At 47.3% G+C, this 26,773-nt stretch overlaps 1 protein-coding gene across 1 annotated transcript in view; it reads left to right on the top strand.

Moving 5' to 3' along the window:
- Positions 1 to 17,613, top strand: part of BMPR1B (bone morphogenetic protein receptor type 1B) — a 464,772-nt gene extending 447,159 nt beyond the window's left edge. The window contains exons 11-13 of the mRNA XM_075544005.1: positions 8,054 to 8,229; positions 12,440 to 12,570; positions 13,862 to 17,613. Coding sequence (XP_075400120.1) covers positions 8,054 to 8,229; positions 12,440 to 12,570; positions 13,862 to 13,987 — 433 coding nt within the window. The 3' untranslated portion in view covers positions 13,988 to 17,613. The remainder of the gene's footprint in view (positions 1 to 8,053; positions 8,230 to 12,439; positions 12,571 to 13,861) is intronic.
- Positions 17,614 to 26,773: the final 9,160 nt, after the last annotated feature.

Here is a 26,773-nt window from a genome sequence, read left to right as displayed (position 1 = left end):
GCCAGTTCGGTTCGTCTGCACTGTTTCTCTAGATTCTGCCGCCGAGTGTGGTGCTCTTTCAACCTTTTTCTTTCCTTACCCCAGTCTTTTCTCGATGTGGTAATGCACAGATTCACTTTGTTGAAGCATGACTCATGAGCCGTCATGACAACTGAATGATTGGAGTCCTGTTGGGGGTACTGGAGGCTAGGCACTGGGTGACTTCCTGCAAGGTCAGTGGGTCAAAACCCAGTAACTGCAAGGAAGAAAGATGTGGCCGTCTGCTCCCATGAAGATGTACAGTGTCAGATCCCTTTGCCTGAATCCCCAGGATCCTCTCTTCTCCTTAGATACCAACTTCTGGTCTCTGTGGTTTTCCCTTCCGGGGACCTTTTGTCATAATCCCTGACAGACTGAGTAGTAGGTTGTCAGCTTAGGCCCTCCCCTACGATCTTGTGCATGCTGTTGCCATGACAAACAAACGCACACGGCTGCACAGTCTACTGACTGCCGAGCCCTGCCCCTCCGGCAGAGACGGTGTTGTTTCAGCCTGGTCTCCCCAGGACGTTGCCTTTGTGCTGATTCTGTCAGTGTTCCTTGCAAATGCCCTGCGAAGGATGAGTGAATGACTCTGTATTCACAACAGATTGAAGAAATCACTAGCTCCGGAGATCCTGTCCATTCTAGAATGAATTCAGCGTTCAGTTTAGTAACCCCCAACCTCTCCTGCTTACCTGCTTTTTGTGTGCGTGTCTTGACTTGTAGCAGACCGCCCTGCAGTTCCCCGCCATGCACACCTGCCCCCTGCGCGGCCCTGCTTGCACTGCGGACGGTAGCTGACCATGCGGCTGCTTCTCTCTGGTGTCTGAGTTGCCACTGAGTCACATTGCTCTTCCTCCAGCAGGAAGGATGATGCCCCCTCCACCCTCCCATAGTCACGCCCTGCCCCTTGTCAGTGTTCTCTCACCATGATCTTTTCTACTAGTCGCTGGGACTCCTGAGAGCAGGGCCATGGATATAACAGAGGGACTTACCCAGTTCACCACTGGCTGGTCAGCGTGGCTTTGAATTAGGACTATAGGCGACATCAAAGTGACTGCCACTCACTCCTTTCTAAAGTCCTTATAGCAAACAAGGCAAGTGACTACTGTTTCCTGAGACTTATTTCGGCTTGATGTAAGGGCTGTGAACTTCATGACCTCTCAAATTGCATGCACCATTCTCTGGCTGTAAAACATAGAGCACAGAAGACGACATGAGGGGGGAACTCTTGACTGGAGGAGTTGGCTTTGCCATGAGTCAGGTCAGTTCTATGATTTCCGCCAATCATTTGGATATGTCATTGAAAACAAAACAAAACAATCAGGATGCCAAACAGGCCCAAGTTAGATCTTTATTTCCTCGAAATACTATATTCTGACTCAGAAGTAATTGTCAGAGGGGTTACTTGATCTTCCAGCGTAAAAGCGAAATATTTTAGAAGATTCTCCAAAGAGTTCATATGCCCCCCTCATTTTCTCCATCTTCTTCCTCCTCCTCCTCCTCCTCCTCCTCCTCCTCCTCAGTCTTTGCTGTCTCTGTGGAAGTCTGTAACTTTAGTCCCCAATCTGTGCCCACCCGAAGCTATCACTTGAGGGCTCTCCCTGCTCTCGGCCTTCCATAGCAGAGGGGTTACTTCAGGGCCCATACACGTCGGAAGCCTTTGATCAGCAATGGAGACCACTGCCACCCTGGCATTTTCTTTCTTTCTTTTTTTAATCATCAGAATGGAATATTTATTACATGCACAAAATGTCTTTTTCATCCAGGAGAGGGATTAAATATTGAATAAATTTAAACTCTATTAAAATAAATTATTGTATATGTATGCTTCAAATTAAGACTAATAAAAACTGTACAAATTGGAAAGCAAATACTTAAGCTCCCTATTTGCAGATGACCTGTCTCTTTCTATTTATTACATATATATTAAATAATATGAAATATGAGCTCTTATGAGTATACAAATTATAGAATTTTTATAAAGTTTGAAGTCCCTTGACTGTCAATTCCTATGATGCATGTTATTTATGTTAACAAACACAGTAGTAAGTACAGAGTGATCAGAGAATTGCACACACACACAAAATCTATTGTATTTGCACATGTGAAAACTGAAATTGAAAACTGTCACTGCTAAGTAAATGAAGTACTTACGTGTAAACATCACAGAGCATGCAAATAACCTGTATGCTATAATAAAAAGCAGAGGAAATAAATGAAATAAGCTATCAAACAATGAAGAGACAAACCTTGTTCCCACAGACGTGCCCACAGAGGTTCAACATAGTGAATAAAACAGCTTCTTAAAAGTGATTCACAGATTTAATATAATTCGTGTTAGCATTTCAGCAAAGATTTGGTAGCCATGAAAAGCAGACCCCCTGCCATTCAGCCTGTCCCAACTCAGAGCAGTCCTGGAGAGAGGCCGGAGGTGGTAAGTCGTCACAGAAACTGGGAGCCCAAGCTTTCTAGCAGGGAGTGCGTGCTGTGCAGCCCGATGCTCCCTTGATACCCACGAGGGCTTGTTTTTGTAGCTATAGACAGACCAGTTCTAAAATTTACATGCAGACTGCAGACCCAAGGAGGATTACATCAATTCTGGAAAACTAACTGGGAAGAAAAAAATTATCTTTTATGAGGGAAAGTAAAAATATATATATTGGTTTTGAATCATAGAAACCTTTACTAAACAAAAATTTCAAAACGTAGCTACTGTTGCATGATAAATCCTCTATCTAGGCCTAGATCCTTTTTGTAAAGTTGGGATTTAATACATATAAACAAATCATTCCGTATTTCAATCATGTCAAGTAGAATTGTACAGTTGCTACCACAATCCGTTTCCCACCATTCTTTTCCTACATGGACTCGTTGACATCATCCCCCTTGACCCTGGCATTTTCTACATCCTCCCCCTGCGATCCAAATGGTTTGGGCCAGTTTTGCCCTTGGACATCATGTGTCTTTATGTACCCCACGCTGAGAGCACGTTGTACTTTGAGAGTCAGGAAGCTAGCCTTCTTCGCATGCCCATCCCTGGGGTGTTAACTGGGCATCGCTTAGAGCGTATTTCAGGGTTCCCAGGGACCCATCTTCCTCTCTGGCTTTCAGCATTGTGCACCCGATGATAAGCATTATGACATTGCTGCTGGTTCTCCTCTTTCCCAAACACTACAGCTCAAGGAGAAGACATCGTACTGAAGACATGGGGCAGGTTAGGTACTGTCTGCTTTAAACCATGTTGGAGAATATAAATCTAAGCCCCCAAATGATGCCACCAAGACCTTTATTTCCCTGTGAGAGTTGAGAATCTCGTGGTATCCCTAGATATGGTCATTTGGGGGCATTTTTGTTTTATCAAGCCCCACCGTCTCTCACATTCAGGAAGAAGAATCCCATGAAAGTGTGATTATAAACTGAAGAAGAGCTGATGCTTCCGCTGGTTTCCCGCAGAGAAGAATATGCCTGGCGTCCCTCAGTCTATTTTCTTTTCTCCACATTTAATTTTTATTTTCTTATAATTCTACTGAAGCCTGTTTCACACTGGTACTCACGTTAGAGGCACAGTTCATGTTGGATCCAGTTGAGGTCTTGATGACAAGAATACAGATGGCAAACGGACTTGCCCCTGTGCGCTGAGCAGCCATCCTCTTCAGTCACGGCGCCCCCCCTCCCCCCATGGGAGGAGGCAGATCACGCTGTAGAGCCCATGCCGCACGCTTTCAGTGAGGCTTTGCTTCCCCTTGGTGGCAGCTCATCTCCACCATTTATTTAGTTCACATCTGATAATCTATCCCTTAATCCTGAGATACAATTTTTTGTAGTTCCTTCCTTTTCTTTTTCATTTTCATCATCATTCTCTTGGGGGCTCTTACGTCTTTTTTAATAGATAAAGACTTTTGTATCTAGAAAGTGCCACACACAGTTGTAGAAGGGTGAGTGAATCTAGTTCAAGTCTGCGGTTCAGATGTTAAGCTGGAGACTTCTGATCATGCACCCGCTGGGGCTGACGGACCAGAAAGTAGGAAGCGCGAAGATGGCAGGCTGAGGTGGACGGAGGAGAAAGAAGTCCAGGTCACTGGAAGGAATTCAATATGGCAGACTATGGCTCATGTCCAAATGCCCAGAAGTTGATGCCACAGATGTCAGTTCCACCAGCCAGAAGAAAGGCGAGCCTTGCCAGAGCATGTACTTCCATGGGAGCCATCCAAGGCCACCCCGCGCCGAAGCTGCCTGCCAGTTGGTGGCAACCTGCGAAAGGAACCCCCCCCCTGCTCTCCTGCTCAACCCTCTGACAATGGCTTCACTGCTCACAACCCCTCCCACCACTGTGCACCTCGACTCAGAGTGCTCCATCAGGGAGGCCTGCTTCCACAGACCAGCAGGGTTGCCAGCTCTCAGTGTGGTCTGCCTCCGGTCCCAGCCCCTCTCAGAAGGAACCCGTGTCTGGCAGGGAATGCTGGTCTGCCCTGCGCCTGGTTTTCTATTTTGAGTGCGTATGTGCACAGCCCCCCCCAGGACAGGGTTCTTTGGTGGGGTTGGGTTTATTTGTGCTGATTTCCCCCCACTGCACAATATGTTTCCCACGCTCCCTGGAAACAGAGGCCGAGGCAGCGGAAGGTGGTCTGACCGTAGTTGCTTCCTTCTTTGTCCTTGACCCCTTCTCTTCCTGTTATTCTGTCCCCTGGTGTATGGACGCGCGGGTCTGACTCTGTGCCCTTCACCTCATGTCTGTTTCCGCGCTCGTCCTTGGTGTACTGGTTTTAAGCCACTTTAAATTCTATTTCTGGCCCAGAGGATCAATAGAAGCTGAGTTTTCTCTGCCCTTATTTGGGAAGAGGTAAGATGATGTTTCTGAAAACCTGAGGGAGACGTGTCATTTAATTACCTCGACTGCGGAGGGAGGAAGAGACAGAGCTTTCAGTCTTGAAGAATTTAATGCTTAACAAGTGGATAGGGATGATTTATTATGAGCATATTAGTTGCTTATAGCTGGGGGTAAAGGCATTTTCCAATATGTAAACAACATTCTTTTTACAAAATTAATTTGATTATAAACTTCTAAATTTAGGTAGGTATATTTCACTTGATGGTATACATATAGCTATGTTTTTGCATTTCTATTTCAATTAGTCATAGCAAAGTAATTGTAAGCAAGTTTTTTTCATTGAAAGTATATTATTTGCTTACCGTGTGCTAAGCTCACTGTGAAGGGGACGGACTGGGGCCATCCTCTGTAAGCTCATGCAGAATTACTATGACAAAGCGTCAGTGCTCAAAGGGGTTTATAATCCGATTGGAAGACACCTTTATTCATGTCCTTCCAGGGGAAGATCTATTTGTATATACTGCTAGACAAGACATTTATTCCTATATGACTAGGGTGTCTATTTATTCAAATACTACAAAAGAAGACTCTTACCATCAGAGTGGGAGGAGGAGGAGGCAGGGACTGTGGAAAGAACTAAGTCAGTGGTATTTGATGGACAAGCGAATTCTTGCTTAAGTACTTTAAAAGAAAGTTGATAGGTGACCTGTAGCCCAGTCACTGCAAGCCTTTGGTCATTTAATAGGTAAAACTACCTTCCAATAAATATTTCCACACGTAACTTTCCATGATCTTTTTCTGATCTGAAAAATCCAAATAAACCCCGTAGGAACTGGCAGCAAGAATGGAATGGAATTGCCCGCATCTGTCAATCCTTGTCCAAGCGCCCCTCTGGCCTTTCTAAATGCCTGCCTGTGGGTCCCACGGGAATTCTGTTCTCGTCTCCTTTCCCACCACTACTTATGCAAGACGTAACGGGACCCTTCACCTTCCTCTTTCAAGCCACAAAGCCTGTGTTTGCAACAGTCTCTTACTCACAAGATAAATTACATTGTCTCACACACGCACACACATGCACGCTAATGAAATGCCTACTGGGGCCCACCTGAGAGGCGTCAACAAGATGAGGAGGAGAAAAGTGACTTCTTGGCTATTAAGTGAAACGTGTGGTTTCTTTTTTTATATTTTCTCACGAAGCTGCTTCTCCCTACAATTTCCTTCCATACCATTGATCATTTAGGTACAGTGGTAACTTGCTAGTTTATTTTAGCATGCTGGGTAACACTGGGAATTAACCTCTCACCTCGTCTCCTATTTATAGAAACAGCCCAGAACATTGGGACCCATAGTCACTGATGGCAAGGAGTGCCAGCTGTTTTGTCTTTTTTGTTTTAATCCCTTGCATTTTTAAAATGTACTCTTTGAGGTTATTGTAGGAGAACCCTTTCAGGGTTGTTGCTCCCAGAAGACCACAGAAGGCCTGATAGCGATGCTGCTGAGTCCTTAGTTGAAGTAGCTGTAGATCAGGAATTGTACCAGGAAGTAACTCTGGAAAGGTCTACACACAAGGCTCTGTGTTTAAATGTTACAGTAGATGGTAACAATCTTCATATATATATATATATTTAGGGACATCAGCCATCTTTTAACTTTTCCCAAATGGCATGACATGTTTTAAATTTTAGAAGATACAGGTAGATGGAATAAATCAAACCCAGCAGTTTCTTCTAATAGCCAGTAAGGTTTTAGTACATTTGATATTATTTTTCTGTAATAAAATTTTTGATTTGTTTTTGATGATCACTATTTGTCATGCTAAGGAGATTATGATGAAAAACAAACAAAACCCCAGCACTTTCTAGGGAGCAGGTAGGAAGATTTCCCACACCCTTTACTCTGATAATGAGTTTCTATCTCCTTTGTCATTCATGAAAACTTGAGTTTTTGTCCTTTCGCTATGTTGCTGTTTCTGATGGGCCAGTACTTATGAAGTACTTGAGGGCCATCCAGACAGCCCTGGTGGCATAGTGGTTACCCAGTGGGCTACAGTCCACAAGGTTGGCAATTCGAAACCACACGCCATGCCACCAGAGAAAGATGGGGCTTTCCACTCCCATCAAGAGTCACAGCCTCAGAAACTCACAGGTCCGGTCCTACTCTGCCCTGCAGGGTCGCTCCGAGCACATCCACTCAATGGCATGAGTTTGGCTTGGTTTCGAGTAGTGGGAAATGGTCTGAAGCTCCTAATCCAAGGATGAGAGAGGAGAGTTCATCCATAGTGCCTGAAAGACAGGCCAGGCCTGGCATCGGAGGGCTCACCGCACGGCCACGCCGCCGCCGCCGCACTGCTGCTCTTGCACGTACAGGGTCACCGCGAATCAGAATCAACCGGCCGCAGCTAGTTACAAGCATCTCCTGTGTGCGTGGTACTTGGTGGGCAGGCACTTTCCATGGCTCACCTCACTGAGTCATCAGCAGAGCAAGTGGTACTAGTGCCGCAGCTGCAAACGCGCATTTAGAACGCTTGCTGCCTGAAATGATGGTTTCCCAAGCCCCAGTCTGCAGACTCTGTTTGTCTAGCACGAAACCTCTCCCCGCACGCAAAGGAAGAAGGACTGCATCATGCGAAATGTTCCTAAAACGAAAGGTGTATGTTCTACTTTTACGCCTTTATTTGTGAACGTAATATCATTTGGCTTATGAAATACTAGCAATCAAGCTTTTTATATGTCCCTTTCTCAAAATAATGCATTTGCAAGCCTTTGTGGGCTCTCCCCTACCCCCTTTTTAAACCATTTTACTTGTTTGTAGCTCAAAAAGACTCCGAACATCCGACTTCAATACACACACACACAGCCACAGCCAAACCCTGGTGACGTGCGTATGCCAGTCTTTGGCGCCAAAGCTAGTAAAACACACAGGGAAGTCTTTGTAGGCAGTTAACAGACATCTGGCATGATTTAGAGTTTATATTTAATATCATGTCATGTGTTGCCACTTTATTCCGATTGAGTCACTTCTTCGTTGGGCTTTCCATGCGATCTCCAAATAGCACTTGTGACAAGACTTGCTTTTCAAGGAAGTAGTCTCCCCCCTGGGAGGTTCTCCTCTTCCACCACTCAGGAATGGGCCTCTGTGGAAACAGCTTGTACGTGTCATCTGGTGGTCTCCCGTGCTGACAGTGCTTGTTGACTCTTTCCCTAGTGACACGAATGAAGTGGACATACCCCCCAACACGAGAGTGGGCACCAAGCGCTACATGCCTCCTGAAGTGTTGGATGAGAGCTTGAATCGGAATCACTTTCAGTCCTATATCATGGCCGACATGTACAGCTTCGGGCTCATCCTCTGGGAGGTTGCTAGGAGATGTGTGTCAGGAGGTAAGTCACACTGAGATCTTTGCAAGACTGCAGCCGGAGGTACCACAATTAAATGATTACATAGATAGATAGATAGATAGATAGATAGATAGATAGATAGATAGATAGATAGATAGATAGATACCTGTTATCAAGGTCAACATCAGTCGACAAAATCAGGCTTTCTATAATGTTCCCGCTGCTTTCTGTAGATAGGGTCATGGTCGTTACAGACATAATCATCTTTGAGTGTCCACTGATGAGTGTCCTCTAGACACACGCTCAGCTTCTGCTGCCTGCTCAAGGATCACCCTCTTCTACCTCGGTGTATTAGTTCATGTCTCTCTTGGGTTCTTCAGTGGTTGCACCATCCAGTCACACCCAGTCACCTACCCTTCCAACAGCTTCTCACCACCCTGCTGGGCTGAACTTCACTAGCCTCAATGATCTCAAATTCCAGCATCCACTTCCCTGGTGATTTCCTCGCCACAAATTACAGTGGAGACATACATGTGGCCTGGGAGATCCATTCTGCTTTGCTCTGTTTCTTTACTTGCTATAAAATGTCTTTTGCACACACTCGTTTTGATCAAAAAAAAATTAAGGTATAAGGATCTGTCATTGACAATAATTTTCTATAAACCTAGGAATTCCCTAATAAGGCCACTTAATCAATTAGAAGGCTTTACAATATCTAAATTACTATCACTGCTTATATTATTTTGATTACTGATAAACATTCTGTTTTATAATAGACCCCAACACCTTTCGGGTAAGGCCCAGGTCTCTGAATGGCCATATTGTTTGTACACGGGCTGACCTGCTGCTGCTGGTACTGTTTTTCATCACGGCCAGTTCTGATGCTTCTTCCTGAAAGCTGGCTTTTGCTCAAGACTGAAAGCTCAGCACGCAATTCAGTGTCCTAGAGTTTAGTCCTGTGCCTGCAATTTATTATCTCTAAGACCGTGGACAGGTTACTAGAGTTTTCTTTGTTTCCGTGTTCTCGTCTACCTCGGGGGGCTGTTATGAGTTTTCAGTGAATAGAAAGGGAATGAAAAGTGCCTGACACATAGCTAGCCCTCACGACACGTGAGCTCTTGGTATCAGAATTAAAGTTCAGTTTGGTTGTGAGGGCTTTAACCTACACTTCGGTTCCTATTGAAGCATAAAGAACATCTTATCAACAGGCATCCACACTTTGGTGGAAATATAATTTCAATGCTACAGTACCTTCTAACCACCGTGGGAAATCTGAGGCTCTTACATGCATTTTAAAATAGAACATCTTCCTTCTAAAGTGAGCACTCGTTTTGAAAAAGGAAAGTTAATGCAGGAAATGTTCCCTAACCAGACAGCGAATAAATCTCCAATCTTAAGTGCGAAGGAGAAAAGAAGTAACCAAAATATAAATTAACTGTTGTTCTCTGACTTCATACTTTTTGAAGAGCAGGTGAATTATATGTTTATATCTATTGAAGATAGGCTGACAGTATTAGGTTGCCTTTGTAATTATAGGTTTTCTTGACTATCTAGAGCAAATAGGACTAGACTAAGCCTGTACTTAAAAGTCGGCAGGTCTGGATATGGAAAAGCTGGCTTTATGAAACAGCAGGGGTTGAATATTGCAGGGCCTACCGAGATTTGGGAAGCACTAAGTTGTCCCCTGGTCCCTGCATAAAATGAGTGATGGCCTTGGCAAGTTACTGAATGCCTCAGAGCCAGGTGGTTTGTGCACACAGTGTGTGGGCACTCATGCTAGCTCATGAGTGTGTTTTTGAGAGTTAAGTAAGTGCATTATTCAACTTACCTACCTCCATAGAAGGCACATAGGAGGCTCTTTATTAATTCATTTGTTTTCTCTTTCCAGTGCAGCAAAGTCTAGCTAATCATACCCAATAATACTTTCCTTTTAAACATACTGGAAGTTGGGGGGCCTGGCAGTCTTACCCAGATCTGAGTTGTGCAAACATTGTAAGGACAGAAAGGGGAAAAAACAGGTCTAAAGCACAGTGGGAATTTTTGATAATAACATTGCACAGTTAGAAGAAAGGAGGAACATCTGTATTCAAAGCCAAGGTGTGATGAGTTCATAATTTTATATGGTGAAATCTACCTGTGTCAGTTGCAGTATATAGGCCAGCCCCATCGTCCTTCCATCAGTGGATCTGCCTATCCTGGTCAAGGCACCAACATTAGGCGGATAGGGAATTATGAGAAGAACCGGATACACGTGGCTCTCATCCTCAAGACGATTCCAGGACCAAGAACATGAGAATCCGGAAGGAAGCAGGAAGCGACCTGAAGCGTGCGTGTCCTGTGTGTCAGGCCCTGCGCCTTGATGGTCTCTTTCAGAGACGAAACATAACGAAAGGAGGATCAACTGAGATCATCCCCGTGGGTCTCGGGAGGTGAGCTGGGAGGGTCTAGGAAAGCTTTGCCACCAAGTGGACCTTCGTTGGCTGGAGTTTACAAGCAAGGGCGCTGGGCCGAAACTGGGCTTTGTTGGAATACGTGTCCGGTGAGCTTAAGGAGGCAGTAGAGAAGCGTCCTCGGTGGTGAGTACAGAGCAGTGGTGTTTCTATAAAAGATGACTCGGGATAGAGAACAAGGTGCTCCTGGAAGATTTTTGAGAGAGGCATCCTCTGAATTGGCAGGCTGAATATAATTATTGTGACGCTCTAACTCAAAGAAACGACAAAACTGTACAGGAAAGCCCTGAGAAGGCCGTCATGCTTGGTAAAGTGGAGGGCAGCAGAGAGGAAGACCCTCCGCCAGATGGTTTGGCTGTGTGCCTGCAGCCGTGGGCTCCAGCGTGGGAGCGGTTGTGAGGACTGCGCCGGGCCGGGCAGTGCTGCTGTGCATCAGGCTGCTCTGGGTCGGAACCAACTCGATGGCAACTGACGACAACGACATAAAGGGAAGGAAGAAAAGGCAAGCGCAGAGCTGTGTTAGTCCGGGTCAACTAGAGAAACAAATTCATAGACACTCGTGTGTATAGGAGAGAGCTTTATATACAAGAGCAGTTGAATATTGAGGAAACAGCCCAGTCCAGACCAAGTCCATAAGTCCGATATTAGCCCATATGCCCCATACCAATCTATCAGTTCCTCTCGGACTCACGAAACACATGCAATGACGCCAAATGCAGGAAGATCACAGGCCAGTGGGTGGGAATTACTCGGGCTCCAGTGGCGGTAGAAGCATCTCAGGGATGGCAGGGGTCTCCGTGGGGCTCCTCCAGTTCCCAGGGCACAGACTCTATCAACATAGAGCCATGTGGCTTGTCAGCAGAGCGTCTCTCAGGGAGTGAACAGAGAGAGAGAGATAGGGAGTCTCCTACCCCCAAGGAGGAAATACAGGAATTCCCAGAATCCTCAGGGGGAGGCCATGCCTACATAAGATGCCTCATTGGCTGTACAGTGACTGACCGGCTTCCACCCTGTCACTCAATACTCTCAAATTGACAGCAGATTATAAATACCACAGAAGAAAAAGAGGAAAAGATGGGAAAGAATCCAGACAGAGAATAAGCAGCATTTTCTGGAAGTAAGTGGACAGAAGTTTTTATTTCTTCATACTTCTTTCAGCAACACATTTATTCTGCAAATAGGAGCAATATATGTTTTACAGAGAATTTTGAGAAGTACAGGAACTTCAGAGGAAAAAAAATCAAAGAACCTAATCACCTAAATAAATGACCGCTAATGCCATGGAATATGTGTACTTTCCCAAGTTTTTAATGTACAAAAACCCATTCTTATGGTGAAGCAGGGAAAAAAACAGAAATGCGACCCACTGCTCACATAGGGCACACTGCCAGGTTTCTTAGGAGAGTCACTCTCATGCAAGCTGCAGCAGTGGAACAGTCAGGATAAGCAGTATTGAATTCAGAAGTGCCTGCCAAATCTTCATGAGATTTAATATAGATTTTAAAAATTGACATGCAAGAGCGTTTATGACATTGCAAATACATTTCGGATGCTAGAGTTACTTAGCTTTCAGAAATGAGGGATGCTGAGGGAGGGGCTTGAATGTCTCTCATAATGATTTTCATCAGACTTTCAATTCATTTAGACCGGTGGTGTTTCCAAAATTTATTTTCCCGTCTTCCAGAGCAACCTGTTCTTTCTCACTGATGCAATCCCACTTCCTGGAGGAGGGTTTTCCTGTGTTTTGGATTTTTATTTCTGCTCTGCAGACGATCTCAAGAATAATGAAAACCTATTTCCAGGTATAGTCGAAGAATACCAGCTTCCCTACCATGATCTGGTGCCCAGTGACCCCTCCTACGAGGACATGAGGGAGATTGTGTGTATCAAGAAGCTGCGCCCCTCCTTCCCCAACAGGTGGAGCAGCGACGAGGTAAGGCTTGAGGTAACGACCAACTTTGCTTCTGAATCTTCATCCCAGGAGCGTTTCTTCCTTGGGTTCTGGTGATGGGGTGGCACCTCACGGCGGCTGCCACCGGGAGCCACGTGCAGGGGTCCGGCGCGCTGCTGCTTTGCTCACTGGAGCTTGCTCCAAAATACTACGGAGGTGGGGCCACGTTTTGCTTGCCTACGAGATCCCTTTATTTCATGTATTGAGGACGTGGTGGCCTTTGTAGAGTAGCCTTTTTTAAAGCTTCTGTGTACATGGGGTGTTAGGTTTGGGTTGTGGTTTTTCACCCTGGGGGCAGTTCAAGCCTGGGCACTGAGAACAAGCCCGCATGCAGCTCGGCTGTAAGGTGTGGCAATGAGGCCTGCTCAGGTCGGGATGGGAGGGGCTGGGCAGGCCTTGTCTGTCTCCTCCCGTGGTCTCCTATCTTCCTACTCCACATTCCTCTCCATGTCCTCCCATCCCGGAGTGGTCTGGTGGGCTGGAAAAGTCACGTGTTTGAGTGTGAGCGGGTCACTGGGGTGCGGGGTAGAGAATTCCCCAAATGTACCAAAGCGATCGCAGACACTTGGCTGGAACACTGCAAACTCGGGGTCAAAGGCAGTTTGAAAATACTGTGATTGTTGGTTCTAGGTGGAGTGAACTACACTGTTCAATAAGATGTAGGCTGTCCAACAGACCATGCAGAAGGCACCCAAGTGACCTTCCTCTGAGGTGGTTATGGGCGTTGGTCTTACATAACTAGCCCTTCCCTGAAGATTTCTGATGACATGAAACGGCACCTTCCAGCAGGAAGGCAATGCAGGAGAACACAGAGAAAGTTCTCGCGAATCTGTGCACAGGCCCATCATCCTATCCCCAGGGACCCTGCAATGCTCATGTTGCAGCAGGCAGTGATGGCTCACAAGTCTCCGTCTAGTAGGGATGAGTTCAAAGATCCAGCTGCATCAGGTGTGGTAAACCCTCTGAGAGCAAGGCTCCAATAGAGACATCCTGAGTGTTCTTTTATTTGTTGAACCCTGACTGGCACACGCCCATGCCACTTCCACAACCAACCAAGCCCCCTACCTACCCCCTTCCTAAGAAGCTAAGAAAGCCCGTTTAGGTCCTGAGCAGTTTGCAATGACAGAGGAAATTGCATATAAAAAAGAGTATCTTTTTTTAAAAAAAAATCTGTTCAGACTTCAGAAATGCAGCCAAAGCCCAGTGTCAGGCATTAAAACCTGCCCAGAGTGCACTTCTCCAACGTGACTCCAGTTTACTTCTCTTCCCACAGTGTCTGCGGCAGATGGGGAAGCTCATGACAGAGTGCTGGGCTCACAACCCCGCGTCGCGGCTGACAGCCCTGCGCGTGAAGAAGACCCTGGCCAAAATGTCAGAGTCCCAGGACATTAAACTCTGAGCTGAAGGGCAAAGAAAAAGCCCGAGAAGTCCAAGAGGTATTTCTCTGTCAGCGGCGGGCAGAGCAGCCGATGGCAGACAATGTCAAGGAAGCATCCACGGTGCATGCCTAGAACAGCGCACTGCTCCCCGCTGGGTCCCGCCTTCCCCTCTCAGGGAGAGCCCGGACAGACAGACGCACACAGCTTATTTGCATCTGGTTCTTGGAGGGAGAAACCGCGTGGGTGACTTGTTCGAGATATTAATGCACGTTGCTTTCTAAGAAAGCTCTGTAGTTTTGGATTGCCTCTTTTTTTTTCTCCAGATGCTTTGAGTTTGCCAAATGAAGCAAATGTGGATGTTTTCAAGTTTATACTAATCTAGTGAATATCACAATGAAAGCTCACCCCAGAACCTCTGCTGGAAAGTAAATTCCAATGGGACGTTTCTGACCCCCCCCCCCCCCCGGGTGGAATGATACTGCATTCTGCACACCAAGAGGCAGTTTGTGGCGAAGGAGACGCACGTAGCACGGAGCTCCTCCGGAAGCCCACTCTCCTCCCTCCCCCAGCCCACTTCCTCAGACCACGTTGGCGAGCCTGCAGGTTGGTGGGGGGTTAACATCAGTCATGTGACACACCTGGGCGTGCGCACCACCTGTCAGGGACCCCACTGTGGAATCCTGCAGGTGACCCTTTGCAGCTCCAGACCATGTGGAACAAATGAAGGTTTGATGTGGGAGAAGTCAAGGTGGATGCTGTTCTTCTAAACCAATTCGTGTTTTTGTTTCTGTTATGCATTTCTTTCATGGTAAGAACAAAACAAAACTTTTTATAAAACACAAAGAAAGCTTCCGCGCCCCCACCCCCCCGCCCCGTTTTCTATGTGCAAAGAATTGACCCATGGATGCTGTGTTTAAGACCAGGTGTTTTTAAAACAGAGATCATGTGCTCTGGGGGAAGAAAACCTGTCTGTCTGCAGGAGCTGAGGGCGAGGTGGGCGCGTAAAAGGTGGCTTCTCCCAGGTGGGGAAGCGCCCCCCTCCCCCCCCATCGCAGCACACCAGGGGAAAGGAGCCACACACCTTCTCTTGCTTTTGTGTCATTTCCTATCTCCTGTGGGTGAGAGAGAAGGAAAGGAGAGTCCTGCCTCAGTTGGGTTAGTTGAACCCAGTTGTAACTTCAACAGAAGCCCAGCCTCTAGCCTGGGGAGCAGCCACACCCACACTGTGCCGGCTGCAGTGTTCTCCTGGAGCATTGATAGGGATGAGTACCTACATCCGAAGGTGATCATCTCCTGTCATAGGAAGGCTGACTCAGTGAACCTTTTAGTTCCTTTCACGCCCAATTCATTGTGCAGTGTATTGTTTCGGCCTTCTCTGTGGCACCTCTTCAGCTTCCTCACTTCCGTGCGTCTATCTTTTGAGCAAGGTGAGTGTAAACTGTGTTGGGGCCAATACACCTTAGCACCAGGAACATGGTAACCTGTCCACCTCTCTCTCCACTTCTTTCATTTCCATTTCTGTACTGTGGTTTTTTGTTGTTGTTTTATAAATAACCCCGAATTTGAGAAGACGTCCCTCTTGGCCTTTAAAAAAAACGTGCCATTCCTTAGAGAGCACGCCAGGGGGCAGCGTTTTATACCACATTTTGTTCACTACTCAGTGACTGAAAGATGGAGGATCGTTGAAACTTGACGGCTGCATGGAAAATGGGAAAATGCTTTCCTCCTCCTGAAGTGGGCCTGCAGCTGGCGACCTGTTCGTCCAGGTCACACCCCAGAGCAGGGAGACACTGGGAGCTGCGCTTGCAGGTTGGGAGAACCCCACCTGCGCTCTATTTGACGTTCCTTTCCCAAGCCTAATTGCTTTGGTAACTAAGAACGAAGAGTTGATTAAGCCTTGAATCTAGAGGAGAAAATTTTTTAATTTTTATTTTTTTAAGGTCAAAGACAATTGGTTCCAAATATAATTGCAAATATAATTACTAGTATTAAAATAACCTCACTAGCATTTTGAAAGGTCCCTTTTCTTTGGTCAGTGGAGGAGGGGGCTATGGTTAGATTCCGTGTTAACAGCTGTGTGAGCTTGGCAGACAAGCCCAAGTGCCTTTAAGACGATTCCTCCACCAACAAATGAGCAAACCCGGGTGCCAGAGAGGTCTGGTCATGTTTGTCCTTCTTGAGTTTCCCCCAATTTCAGTGAAGCTGGGCTTCCCTTGGGGGTGGGGTACTTTGTTTTTATTTTGGTTAAGTTACAGGAGTGATTTACAATCAGAATATTCTGTAGGGAGGGGAGGACCCGAGAGCAGACGAGATTTGTAGTGGTGTTGGTTCCAGCACAGGCCGGCGGTAGTGAGAGTAGTGGGTGGGCAGGTTGTCTCCCATGGGATTTGTGGATTAGAAAAGGCAGGAGCGGCTCTAATTCCCAGCTTCACCTACTAACTGCGAACATTCAGAATTATCCCCGAAATACTTTAGAAAGGCCCGCTTACCTATTTTTCCATTTATCTTAATAAGATAAACATTTATTTATGAATAGATTTTTCTGTTTTATCCAAATTCACTTTACTTCTGGAGTACTAAATTGTTATTAAAGACTACCTACTCATTTCTGATTTTTTCAAAAAACAATAACTTCTAGCTTCCCAGAAGTAAATTATCTTTCTTTTCCATGAGTCTTATTTCTCAGTGGAATAAGTGGAAATTTGGATGTTCATAATTTAGTTGATTGCTTATGTTTGGGACTAAATATTAGTTGTTAGATAATATAAGTATGGTATGCTCAGATGTTCAGGTTTATAGTTTATGTATGTCTGTATATATGATCTAAATATATGTGTATATATAAACATTATGTTCGGGTTGGAATCTGGTACAATTCCATTCTGTGGAGAGAGTAACATATAATGGATGGTAAAGTACTAAAGGAAACATAATATTTATTTATGAAAATTGGTAGTGTTAAGTCACATGGGCCAGCGCGAGGATCATCGTGTGCGAGGGCTCAAAATTCACTTGTGGCCATTCTTTTAATTCCCCAAAGATCCAAAGCGCCTTAAAAACAGAAGAAGGCAAGATTTTATTTCCAGGGACTCCTTTGACACACTTCCACTGTGTGAATTCAAGGTTAGCCCGCACTTCATAATGGCTGAACTCGGAGTTCCTAGAGTCACGCATGTTCCTTAGAAGTTCAGGTGCCTTGTGTTATAGGTCTCTCCTCTGTTGGTAGCGGGGAAAGGCAGTAAAAGAAGCCCGGTTTTCAAAATCCTGAGTATGTTTCGCCATGAGAACTCCTCAGATACACAAAACAGAGCAAACCTCCCTGTTAAAGCAGCAGGAACGAAGGATCTGGTATCAGAAATGATGTAGTTTCTTGATTACGATTTCTCCTGCCAACAACACGGAACAGAAAAAAAACAAAACAATGCCGTATCTTTGGGAGAGGAGTTGACAGTAGATAAGGGCTTTTGTTACCTTGTTTGTTTTTTTTAAAAAAAGACTAATTTATGTTCTTTTGGGGGAACCAGTGCCTTATTGAATTTGTATATACTGTAATTATTCAGGACTAGGGAACAAAAAATTGTATTTGTTACAAATTGTATATGGCTTTTGTTTTAACATTCCCTGAAATAAAGTGGTTCATTCTCCCCTTGGGGGTTAAAAAAGTCTCTTATCTTGTAGTTGTGTGTCCCCCCCCCCCTTATTTCCCCTCCCTTTGGATGCATCCCAATGGAGCAGGCAGGAAGACAGCAAGGTAAGTGGTGGCTGCAGGTAAGCTCAGGCATCTGGTGATAGGAGCCGAAGAGAAAAGGCCTGACGACTTCTTTCTCAGCGAGTCGGAGACCCGCGGACGGAGAGGAGGAAGTCAGCCGTTTGAGAGATGCGGAAGAGTGGGGCTCGCTAGGAAAGCACAGCCAGGTGGTGATGGGCAGTGCGGAGGGCCGCTCAGATCGATAATGCCTACCACGTGGGGCAGTGCTCACAGGAGTGCGGCTTCCACCCCCTCTGACTTGCCTGTGTTTGACTCCATCTAACTATTAGCTCAGCTGCTGCCTCTGGCATGAGGCGAGCAGCTCGGTCTCTCCCCGGCTGAGTCTTTGGGAAGATGGAATGAGGTCACCCATTCTCTAAGCAGGTGGGAATGCACTCACTATCAACTATCAGCTCCTGGTGCAAAACCAGTGGTTTTTTTTGCGTGGTTTTGTGATCTCAATCTTCTATTAACACCCTTAAGTACAGGCAGAGACGCTGGGGGGTGGGGGTTATCAGTGTGTTGGGGCTTTATCAGCTTCATGATGCATAAAGAATGAAACAAAACAAAACCTACAATCTTCGAGTGGATTCCAACTCATAGGACAGACTTCCTGACCTGCCTTCTGTAAGCAGACTGTACTACTTGTCGAAGCAGAGGTCCTTCAGTAGCCTGCAGCCTTCACCCCGGGGCCACCGGGGCGCCTCTCCCGTGGATTTCTGAGGGGCTAGATGACTTGACCCAGAGCAAGCAGGCACAGAAGAGAGGAGCTGGCGGGTCTGGATGGCATGTGCCCAGAGGCCTTGCCCCTCCACCCCTTCCACCTCCCCGTGAATCGATCTTGTTGGGGAATAGGGTTTGATGTTTGTTGATGCCACCCTATCAGTGTAAGGTGTGTGAGGTAGTTAGTTTATTGTGCCGGCCTGGCCGATAAACACAAGTGGGAGTAATTGAAGGACGGAGAGACAAATGGCTTGGTGAGTTCGCCTTGCTTGTCTCATGCTCTTTAATCATCGGACCTTCTGTGCCTCAGTTTACAGGGCACACTACCTGTGGGACGCCTAGCCTCTGGACTGTGTTGCTCTACATTGAGGTCCACGGGAGTGAGTTGCACTGAGCCATTGGTACTGCTTTATAATTTAACTGTTTATTTCTTGTATTCTATATCTGTATATAATTTAACAGTTCATTTCTTGTGTTATATATCTGTCTTTATCAATATCTATATAAAATTATCAGCAATCTGATTTTATCTCTAGAGAGCCCTGCCTGATACAGTGTGCCAACCCTGAGTGCCACCGAGAGCAGACAGAACTAGCACATACTGGGGGGGGCAGTTTGGTAGATGCCGTGTGAAGGTCAACAAGTAACTATGGAAAGCCACTGTTACGGAAGCTGAAATAAGCAAGAATCTTACCCCCACCCCAAGCTGATAGAGCGCCTTCCCCAGATTTTGGACTCTACCTCCTCCTGCCCGGTGAGAAAATACATTTCTGTTTTTCAAAGCGCTGCATTCCTGGTGTTTGTGTCGGCCCCAGCAGGCAAGTCAGACCAGGTCTAAAAACCAGAAGAAATGAGGGCCCAGGAGCAAAGTCCTGCCGGAGCGAGGCTGTCTGCCAGCAGTTACTGGGACAAGGGTGTGGGTGACGCAGCGGCGCTGTTGGGGCAAGCTTTCAGAGGCAGGATCAGGCTGCTGGCGTGGTGACAGGAGGAGGTGGGAGATCATCGATGACGGAGGTTGCTTTTCGGTGTTGTCTGTCAGGTCTAACTCACAGCGACTGTACGCACCACAGAACCAAACCCTGCCCAGTGCCCTTGCCATGTTGGGGACCAATGTCAGAGCCCCGAGCCAGCCCGTCTCAGGGACAGTCCTTCGCTGTGTCACTGGCCTTCCGCTTTGCAAGCCACTCCTCTCCCTTCCCAGGAACCTGATGGCGGCGCTTCTCGCAGGACCCTGTCTTGTCCTGTATGTCAGCGCGGTCCACCCACACCAGGAAAAGCAGATGAGCTGGAAGCTAGTGTTGGGGTGTATTTTTTTTTGTGAAAATGGAAGCATCTCAGAATGTGGTGGGTCGTCGTGGCAGAAAGACTGAGACTAGTTCAAGTTCTTGAGGTCCACAGGACCGCGTGTGCAGCCAGTCAGCGGTGAGTGTGCAGGGATGGAGACGAAGCACCCGGTACCCTGGCCTCCCGAAGCTGCTTCCAGGACTGCTCTGCAAGAGCCGGAGGGTCAGAGGAAGAAGTCAGGCCACTGCTTACTGTGCGGTGCCTGGGTGTGGAAGGCGGGGGCTGTTGTTGCCTCCGACACAGTGTCTCCCAGAGCAGTGGTTCTCAACCGTCCTCATGCCGCGAACATGCCCCTTTAATGCAGTTCATGTGGTGACCCCCCCCCCGAACCATAGAATTATTTTCGTTGCTACTTCATCACTGTAATCTTGCTACTGTTATGAATCGGCCAACCCCTGTGAAAGGTCGGTCGTTCAGCCCCCAAAGGGGTCACGACCCACAGGTTGAGAACCAGTGCCCTAGAGCAGAGAAACTTCAAAGGGAGAGGGCAAGTGCTGAGGGTAATTATTCCACGGGTTGTGGATCCCCGAAGGGAGGGAGGTACATGCCAAGTTTAGCTGTGAAAAGGCAATGCTGGACCTTGGATCAGTACAGATGAAACTTACAATCGTTTGCGATTGGAAAACTCAGGGGGCTTGTTATCAGTCTCGAGAAGGTGTGTGTGTGGATGTGTTTAGCCGGCTACGCTTTCCCCAAGAGAATCAATCCTACTGTTAGGATCTGGAGCGACATGGCTCACATCCCATTGTTTCGACATTCTTGACTCTAGAAATTGGCATTATAGTATCTGACCCTGAGCCCTTTCCACTGTAACTTGGGATAAAAGTACCCCCCGGAGAGCGCTGGTGAGATCACATGAGAAGCGAACATGAGAGCAGACCGGCCTCCGGCCAGGTGCAAGGAATGTGCGCCGAATACCTCTTCCTTAAGCTAGTTTTCCAGAGGATAAAGCGAGCAACACTACACCCGTCAACTTGATCTGGCACACCCCCTCTTCCGCTCTTCATGCCATTTCTAAATGCCGGCGGCTCAAGCCCAACTTCTCCCAGCAGTGAACAGCAAATAGACGCGACTCACTGCTCAGGAAAACTAGCGCTCCACTCTGCACTGGGCATGGTAGAAGTCGGGTTTGTTATTCTCTCTGCTTATAACAGGAAAGTTCTGATGGTCCCAGTCTTAGGAATTCTTGGTTCTGCTAGATCAGGGGCGTCAAACTGGTGGCCCCATGGTAATTTTTTGTGGCCCACGATACTCTGAAATAAAATGAAAATTGAAAAAAATGGTTATGAAGAAAATAGCACTTAGGGGAGATCGAGGCAAGACCATCCATACAATTTCCTCGATACATTAGAGTTTAGAGCATCGTGGGCCACAAAAACTTACCTCCGGGGCCACCAGTTTGACACCCCTGTGCTAATCATTCCTAGCTTGGTTCTGATGTTAATCCCAGGGCAGGGATCGTGGGGCGCATGGGAGTTCTTCGCCTGGTGCCCTTGCACACTGGCAGTGAGGGTCACACTGCTGGAGGCTGGCTCTCTGAATCCTCAGGTGCAGCCTCCCCTCAGAGACAGACAGGTTCTCAGGGCTCTCCAGGGGCCGGGCTGACACACAGGCATGCTGCTCGAGGGCTGGCCTTCTCAACAGGCATTCCGACCCCGCAGCACCAAGTCGAGGGTCAATGGGTAGACTGTCAGACCCAGCCCAGCATGTGTTTTTCCCTGTCACGTCCCATGCTGTTGTCATTGGCTTCTCCTTCCTTTCAGTTCTGAGCTCTCTTGCTTGGCCCCGGGGCCACTCCCCTTTCCTTTAGCCCCAGGACCCATGTGCTTCTGTTCTCAGCCCTGATCCCCATGTAAATTTGCAATCCCACTTTCGAATCCAGCTGAAGTCACTCACTGCCTTTCAACCCGCGTACACGGCAGTTTCCCAGCCCTGCGGAGAAGGAGTGAATTGCTTTAAAGCATTGGGGCTCTGACCCTGGGAGAAGGGGGAGGAGGCGCGGTTTGCAGCGCATCTCTGTAGTTCTCCCACAAGAAAAAAGGCGGCCTTGGCTTTGAATGCTCGGTTTGGCTGCCGCTTTCCTCCTCATCGCTGGAACTGTTCTGTTGCTTCTCCCGAGGGAGAGTTGCGTGTTCGCGTGCACACGGTGAGGAGGCCAGGGTGGTGGCTCTGTGGCCCTCGGCCTCCCGGGCCATTGGGCTTCCCTTTATTTCCCACCTATTAGTGTCATGGGACGTTCCAGCGACGGGGTGTCTGCGTGAGGTCTACGACTATTTCTAGACGCCCTGTGGGGTCTGATGCTTATGTTCTGAAACCCAGCAGGGTCACTTGGGAGCTTTTACAACTCTGAGTGCCAGGACTGCACCCCGAGCCACCCCAGTCAGTGTCAGGGCAGTGGGGTCAGTCGTCAGTCCGGACAAAAAGCTTCTCTAGGGAGTCCCTGGTGCACAGCTGTTCAGGAACCGCCATTCTGGAACGCCACCCTGGACCAAGGGAGGCTTTCATGACGATCCGTGCACAATCCAGGGCTCCTCCTGCCCTCGCAAGGAAGCCCAGAGTGCCGTTCCACATGGAGGAGGAGTGGGCGATGCAGAAATGATGGAGACGACACGGCCTATTGCTTATAAATATAATTTATTACCTGTTTAAAAATTCTTTCTTACAGTTTGTACATGTTGGCCGACAGAATAAATGCAGGCAATTTACAAACTAAAAGGACTGCAGGAAAACCGGGAGAGGCAAACAGGGAGAGAGGCGAGGCCCCCCCAGGGCTGGCATCCCCCACCCCCGCCAGGCAACGGGCAGAGTGCTCAGAGCACGCCTCTCCCTCAAGGGGTATCGTAGAAAAGGAATTGCATAGAAGATACAGCAAGAAGATACAACCAAAGGAATGTTTCATACCTAAAAAGCCAAGGCTGGGTCGTTTAAGAAAGACAGACAGAGAATGGCAGAGCGCAAAACCCCAATCCAACCTTCCTGCAGTTGAGCTGTCCCAGAGGACCCCACCTCTCCGACACAACTGTGAGGGCAGGGGTGGTTGTCTGGGGCACACCTTGGTGTCCCCTTCAGAAAGCAAAGGGGCAGGTCACCGGCATGAAACTCCACGTATGTATGAGCACACAGAGCAGGGCCGCATCCAGCACGCACGGAGGAGGGACGTTCCCAGCAGTGGGGCTCCGCGTTGTCGGAGGCTGAGGAGCTCCCTGCCCACAGATCCAGGGCCTGGACCAGAGCGAAGGAGGGATTGCCCGAATCTCCCGTGGAGATTGTCCTGCTGGATGGCCAGGGTCCCCCTACATTTACACGCTGTCATGAGTGACGTTAAGAGCATGGAAGTCCCACGGCATTTTCCAGTGGCAGAAGTTTTGTCGTTCAGAACGAGGCTGTCTTCACGCCTCGATCCTAGCTTGGTCATGACCGTGGCGGTGCCTCACCACAGTGCTTGGAGGACAAGGGCTGTCAGCTGGGGGCTGCTGAGCAGCATGGCGCATCCAATTCAAGCGGCGGCCTACGGTCCAGGGATTCTGCAACCCCATGTCGGTACCATCGTGACGCTGAGCGCCAAGCCACTGGAGGACATGTAGGATGTGGACGGATTTGAAAGGACCCTGACGTGTGTAACGTCCAGTCATTAGAAATGTGGATGAGGCACACATCTGAAATGGCCTACCGGGAAGCTGGTGAACGCCCACAAGTGCTTGGGCTAGTGCAGCGCTGACGGTGTCCGCCTACTGTCTTTGCTTCCTCCTCAATAGTTACTGCAACTCTCAGGTGGACTGCAGGCGTCCTCGGCTGTATCCCTGAGGATACCAGGCCCTTAGTATACAGGGGACCGCAAAACGGCCCCTTAAACTGGTTGTAATCGGTAGCACATTTGGAGAAGCTGTAGGTTTGTCTTGGAGATGCCTTCTGCCACAACGCTAGAAGAGATCAAGGGTACCTGACTTTTGGTTGAGGGAGCCCCGTGACCTCCTTCCACGGGTCAATACGGGGAGGTGGCGGGCCTGCTGGAAAACCTGGGCATCAGACTGCTGACCTGTTTTAAAGCGGGCTGTCTGAAATAGGGGCAAGCACCAGGCCAGTGAGATGAAAGGATGTGGAGGTTGACTGTTGAATTGAGTCTGTAGAGAAAAGTTACCCAATGACATTGAAGGCCATCGTCCTACTTTCCAAAAATAGCAGGTTTTCAGGCCAGAATCCTTGAAATATTTATGACTTCATTTTACTCCGTTGGCCTGTATGGATAACAGGCTTCAATGGACATTAGTCACAATGCATTTATTCCCCTTAAGCCTTATTTCATTAAAAAATTAAGAAATACAAAGGAAATCTTTCTAAGTGATCATTACAGCCAGAGACTATACAAATGGATTTCTTAGGGTAGAGAAACAGCACATTGTCACACTGAGCAAAGAGCTCTAAGCATTTCCGTCAACAGTAGCTGTGTACAGTTCGATAAAAACAATGCAAAACAAAAACCCAAGAAAAGGTCAAAGTGTAATAGCCGAATCTACGAGGCACTCGAAAGGTAGAAAAATGTTTTATTATCTCAAGATATTCAATATAAAGATACTCTGGTTTGGGGGATCTACAAAATCTAATGCCCATCAACCATGATCATTTTTAGAATAGCTGGTTTTGAGCAACCAAATTCTGATTCACAAAGGCTCCTCTGGTCCCACCGGGCCTGGATGAAACCCAGTTTCATTCAGCTGTGTTCCAAGGGCCACCCTCGCATCGGCCTTGGACATTCTCTATGTTCTCTATGAAACAGCTACTCTGTGTAGAACCACTGCCCAGTGAGAGTTAAGACTCGTATTCAACTCAATGATGGAAAACTCGACACATCAACCCTTTCTAACTTCTTTCTACTCTCTGTAGCTTCTTCACCTGGTTCCATGCTTGGATCTGTGGGAGTAGACCTTTGGGAGCTCATGGCTTGTGCACAGTGGGGAGAGATTCTCAATCTCTTTCTGGTACCATGATTACAGAGGCATCAATAGAGTCAGACTATAGCTGGTGGTCCCCAAGAGATCACACATAAGGATTCATAAGAAAAGAACCTTGTTTGCTTTTCTCTAGAAGAAGTCTTGATTCCACCACCTACCTGCTTTCTTTCACACTATCCTACTTCGACAAGCCGGCCTCTAAAGAGACCCAACGCACTGAGGGGACCTCCTCAGCATCCCGAACAAAGCCGCCATGACCTTGTTTTCCTAACGAATGATTTTAACCTTTTGACAATTCAGCGAGAGAAATGACAAACTAGTGAACTCTATGGACACAGATCATGGATGTGCAGTTGAATACTGAGCGCTCACCCAAAGAATGGCCTGGCCCTTTAAGACTGTGAGCATCTCTGAGAAGGAGAGTTGCCCACTGGCATCTTCCTCAAGAGTCTGCTGGTGAAAAGCCGTTTTACACGTACACGCTGTCATCACCTTGCACCTAGTGAATAATTCTGAAAGCGAACGTTTCCCTGCAGGAAGTTTGGTGTCCGCAGTCAGGAACATGAAAAGATGAAATTTCTGCCTTTCACAACAGGTTTAGAAGGAAGGAACCTTCCTTTACACAATGAATGATCCCAGGATTCTTCTCTTCCTTTGGCATAACCACGGAACCACTACCCATGGGTCAGACACAACCCATCCCTGGGCCAGGACATCAATTTTGACTTGAAGAAACCCCACGGCACTGCTCCTTCGGGTTTCTGAAGCTGTCGGTCTCCACAGGAGGGACACAGTCTCCCCTCTCACCCTCGGGGCAGTTAGTGGGTTTGAACCACCAACCTTGTGGTTAGCAGCCCAACACTTAATCCACAGCATCACCAGAGCTTCATAGAAAATGTATTCCCATTTGTTGATGTCAAATCTAGCTCTTCCTAAGTAAGTCTCACATTTTTGAAGATTAATATTAGTTTTAAAATAGGATATTTAAAACATACCAAGCACAACGCAGAATTCTCGCCTTGAAACTAACCCTTCATTGTGGAGTTGACTACGGCAGCTAGAGTCAGGACAGGTGAGAAAGGTGAGGCTTCCTGCCTCCCTGACAGTCTCAGAAACGCATCAGGGCACTTCTGTCCCGGTGACTCCTGGCAGTGAGTTTGGTTTTAGGTTAAAATATCATAGCTTATCATTTTATCTCCCTTTTGACTCATTTTAAAGTTTCCATTTTTAATATTTTCTGATTTCTGTTTTATTGAGGTTTTCCTATGTTTGGCCTAGTCATTGCTATTGGCTTTGTTTGTTTCCTGTTTGCATGTTGTATGATTTTCCGTATATGAAACCCAGGACAGGTAAACCTACTGAGAGAGTCACTGGATGAACAATTGGCGAGGGGCAAAGCCAGGGAGGATGTGGGGAAGTGACAGCAGTGAGTACGAGAAGGAAGAAAATGTTCTGAAATTGATTGTAGAGATGATCACTGAGCTTTTCTTAATATGATTGATTAGATTAGATGGCATGTGAAATATATGCCAATAAAACTGGTGAAAGATAACTCTTCCAATGGAGCATTCTACACATTTTTAATATACTCATTTCTTTCCACGATCAGAAAACAACTTAAAATGGCATGTTTATAAGTGAGCACTAGACTCATAATGAAATGATATTTGAGATGGGTACTTATGGGGTTTAAAATGTGCGAGCCAGAAGTCGCATATCTGAAAGGGAAAATTCTGCACGGCTGTCAAATGTCATGAAAGTCCTGGACTCTAGGTATGCCCTTGATCAACTTCTGGTGAGTTTTCATCGAATTAAACAGGGTCGCTTGCGCTCCGCCCCACGAGGTGGCGCCATACACAAGTGCTTCCCTTTGCCCATCCAAGGGACCGGCCCGCCGCCGGGAGGCCGAGAAAGACGGAGCATGAGAACGTCCCCAGGAAACTGGCTGTGGGACCTTCTTGGTCTGATACTAATTTTTCCCCAAGGAGAAAGAAGGCAGAATTAATAGTCAAAAGGACTTGGTGTAAGTCGTGTGATGTCGG

Source organism: Tenrec ecaudatus, chromosome 3, assembly GCF_050624435.1.
Source record: "Tenrec ecaudatus isolate mTenEca1 chromosome 3, mTenEca1.hap1, whole genome shotgun sequence".
Taxonomy (NCBI): Eukaryota; Metazoa; Chordata; class Mammalia; order Afrosoricida; family Tenrecidae; genus Tenrec; species Tenrec ecaudatus.
The sequence above is the reverse complement of the archived record's forward strand: the minus strand, read 5'-3'. Positions and strand labels throughout refer to the sequence as shown.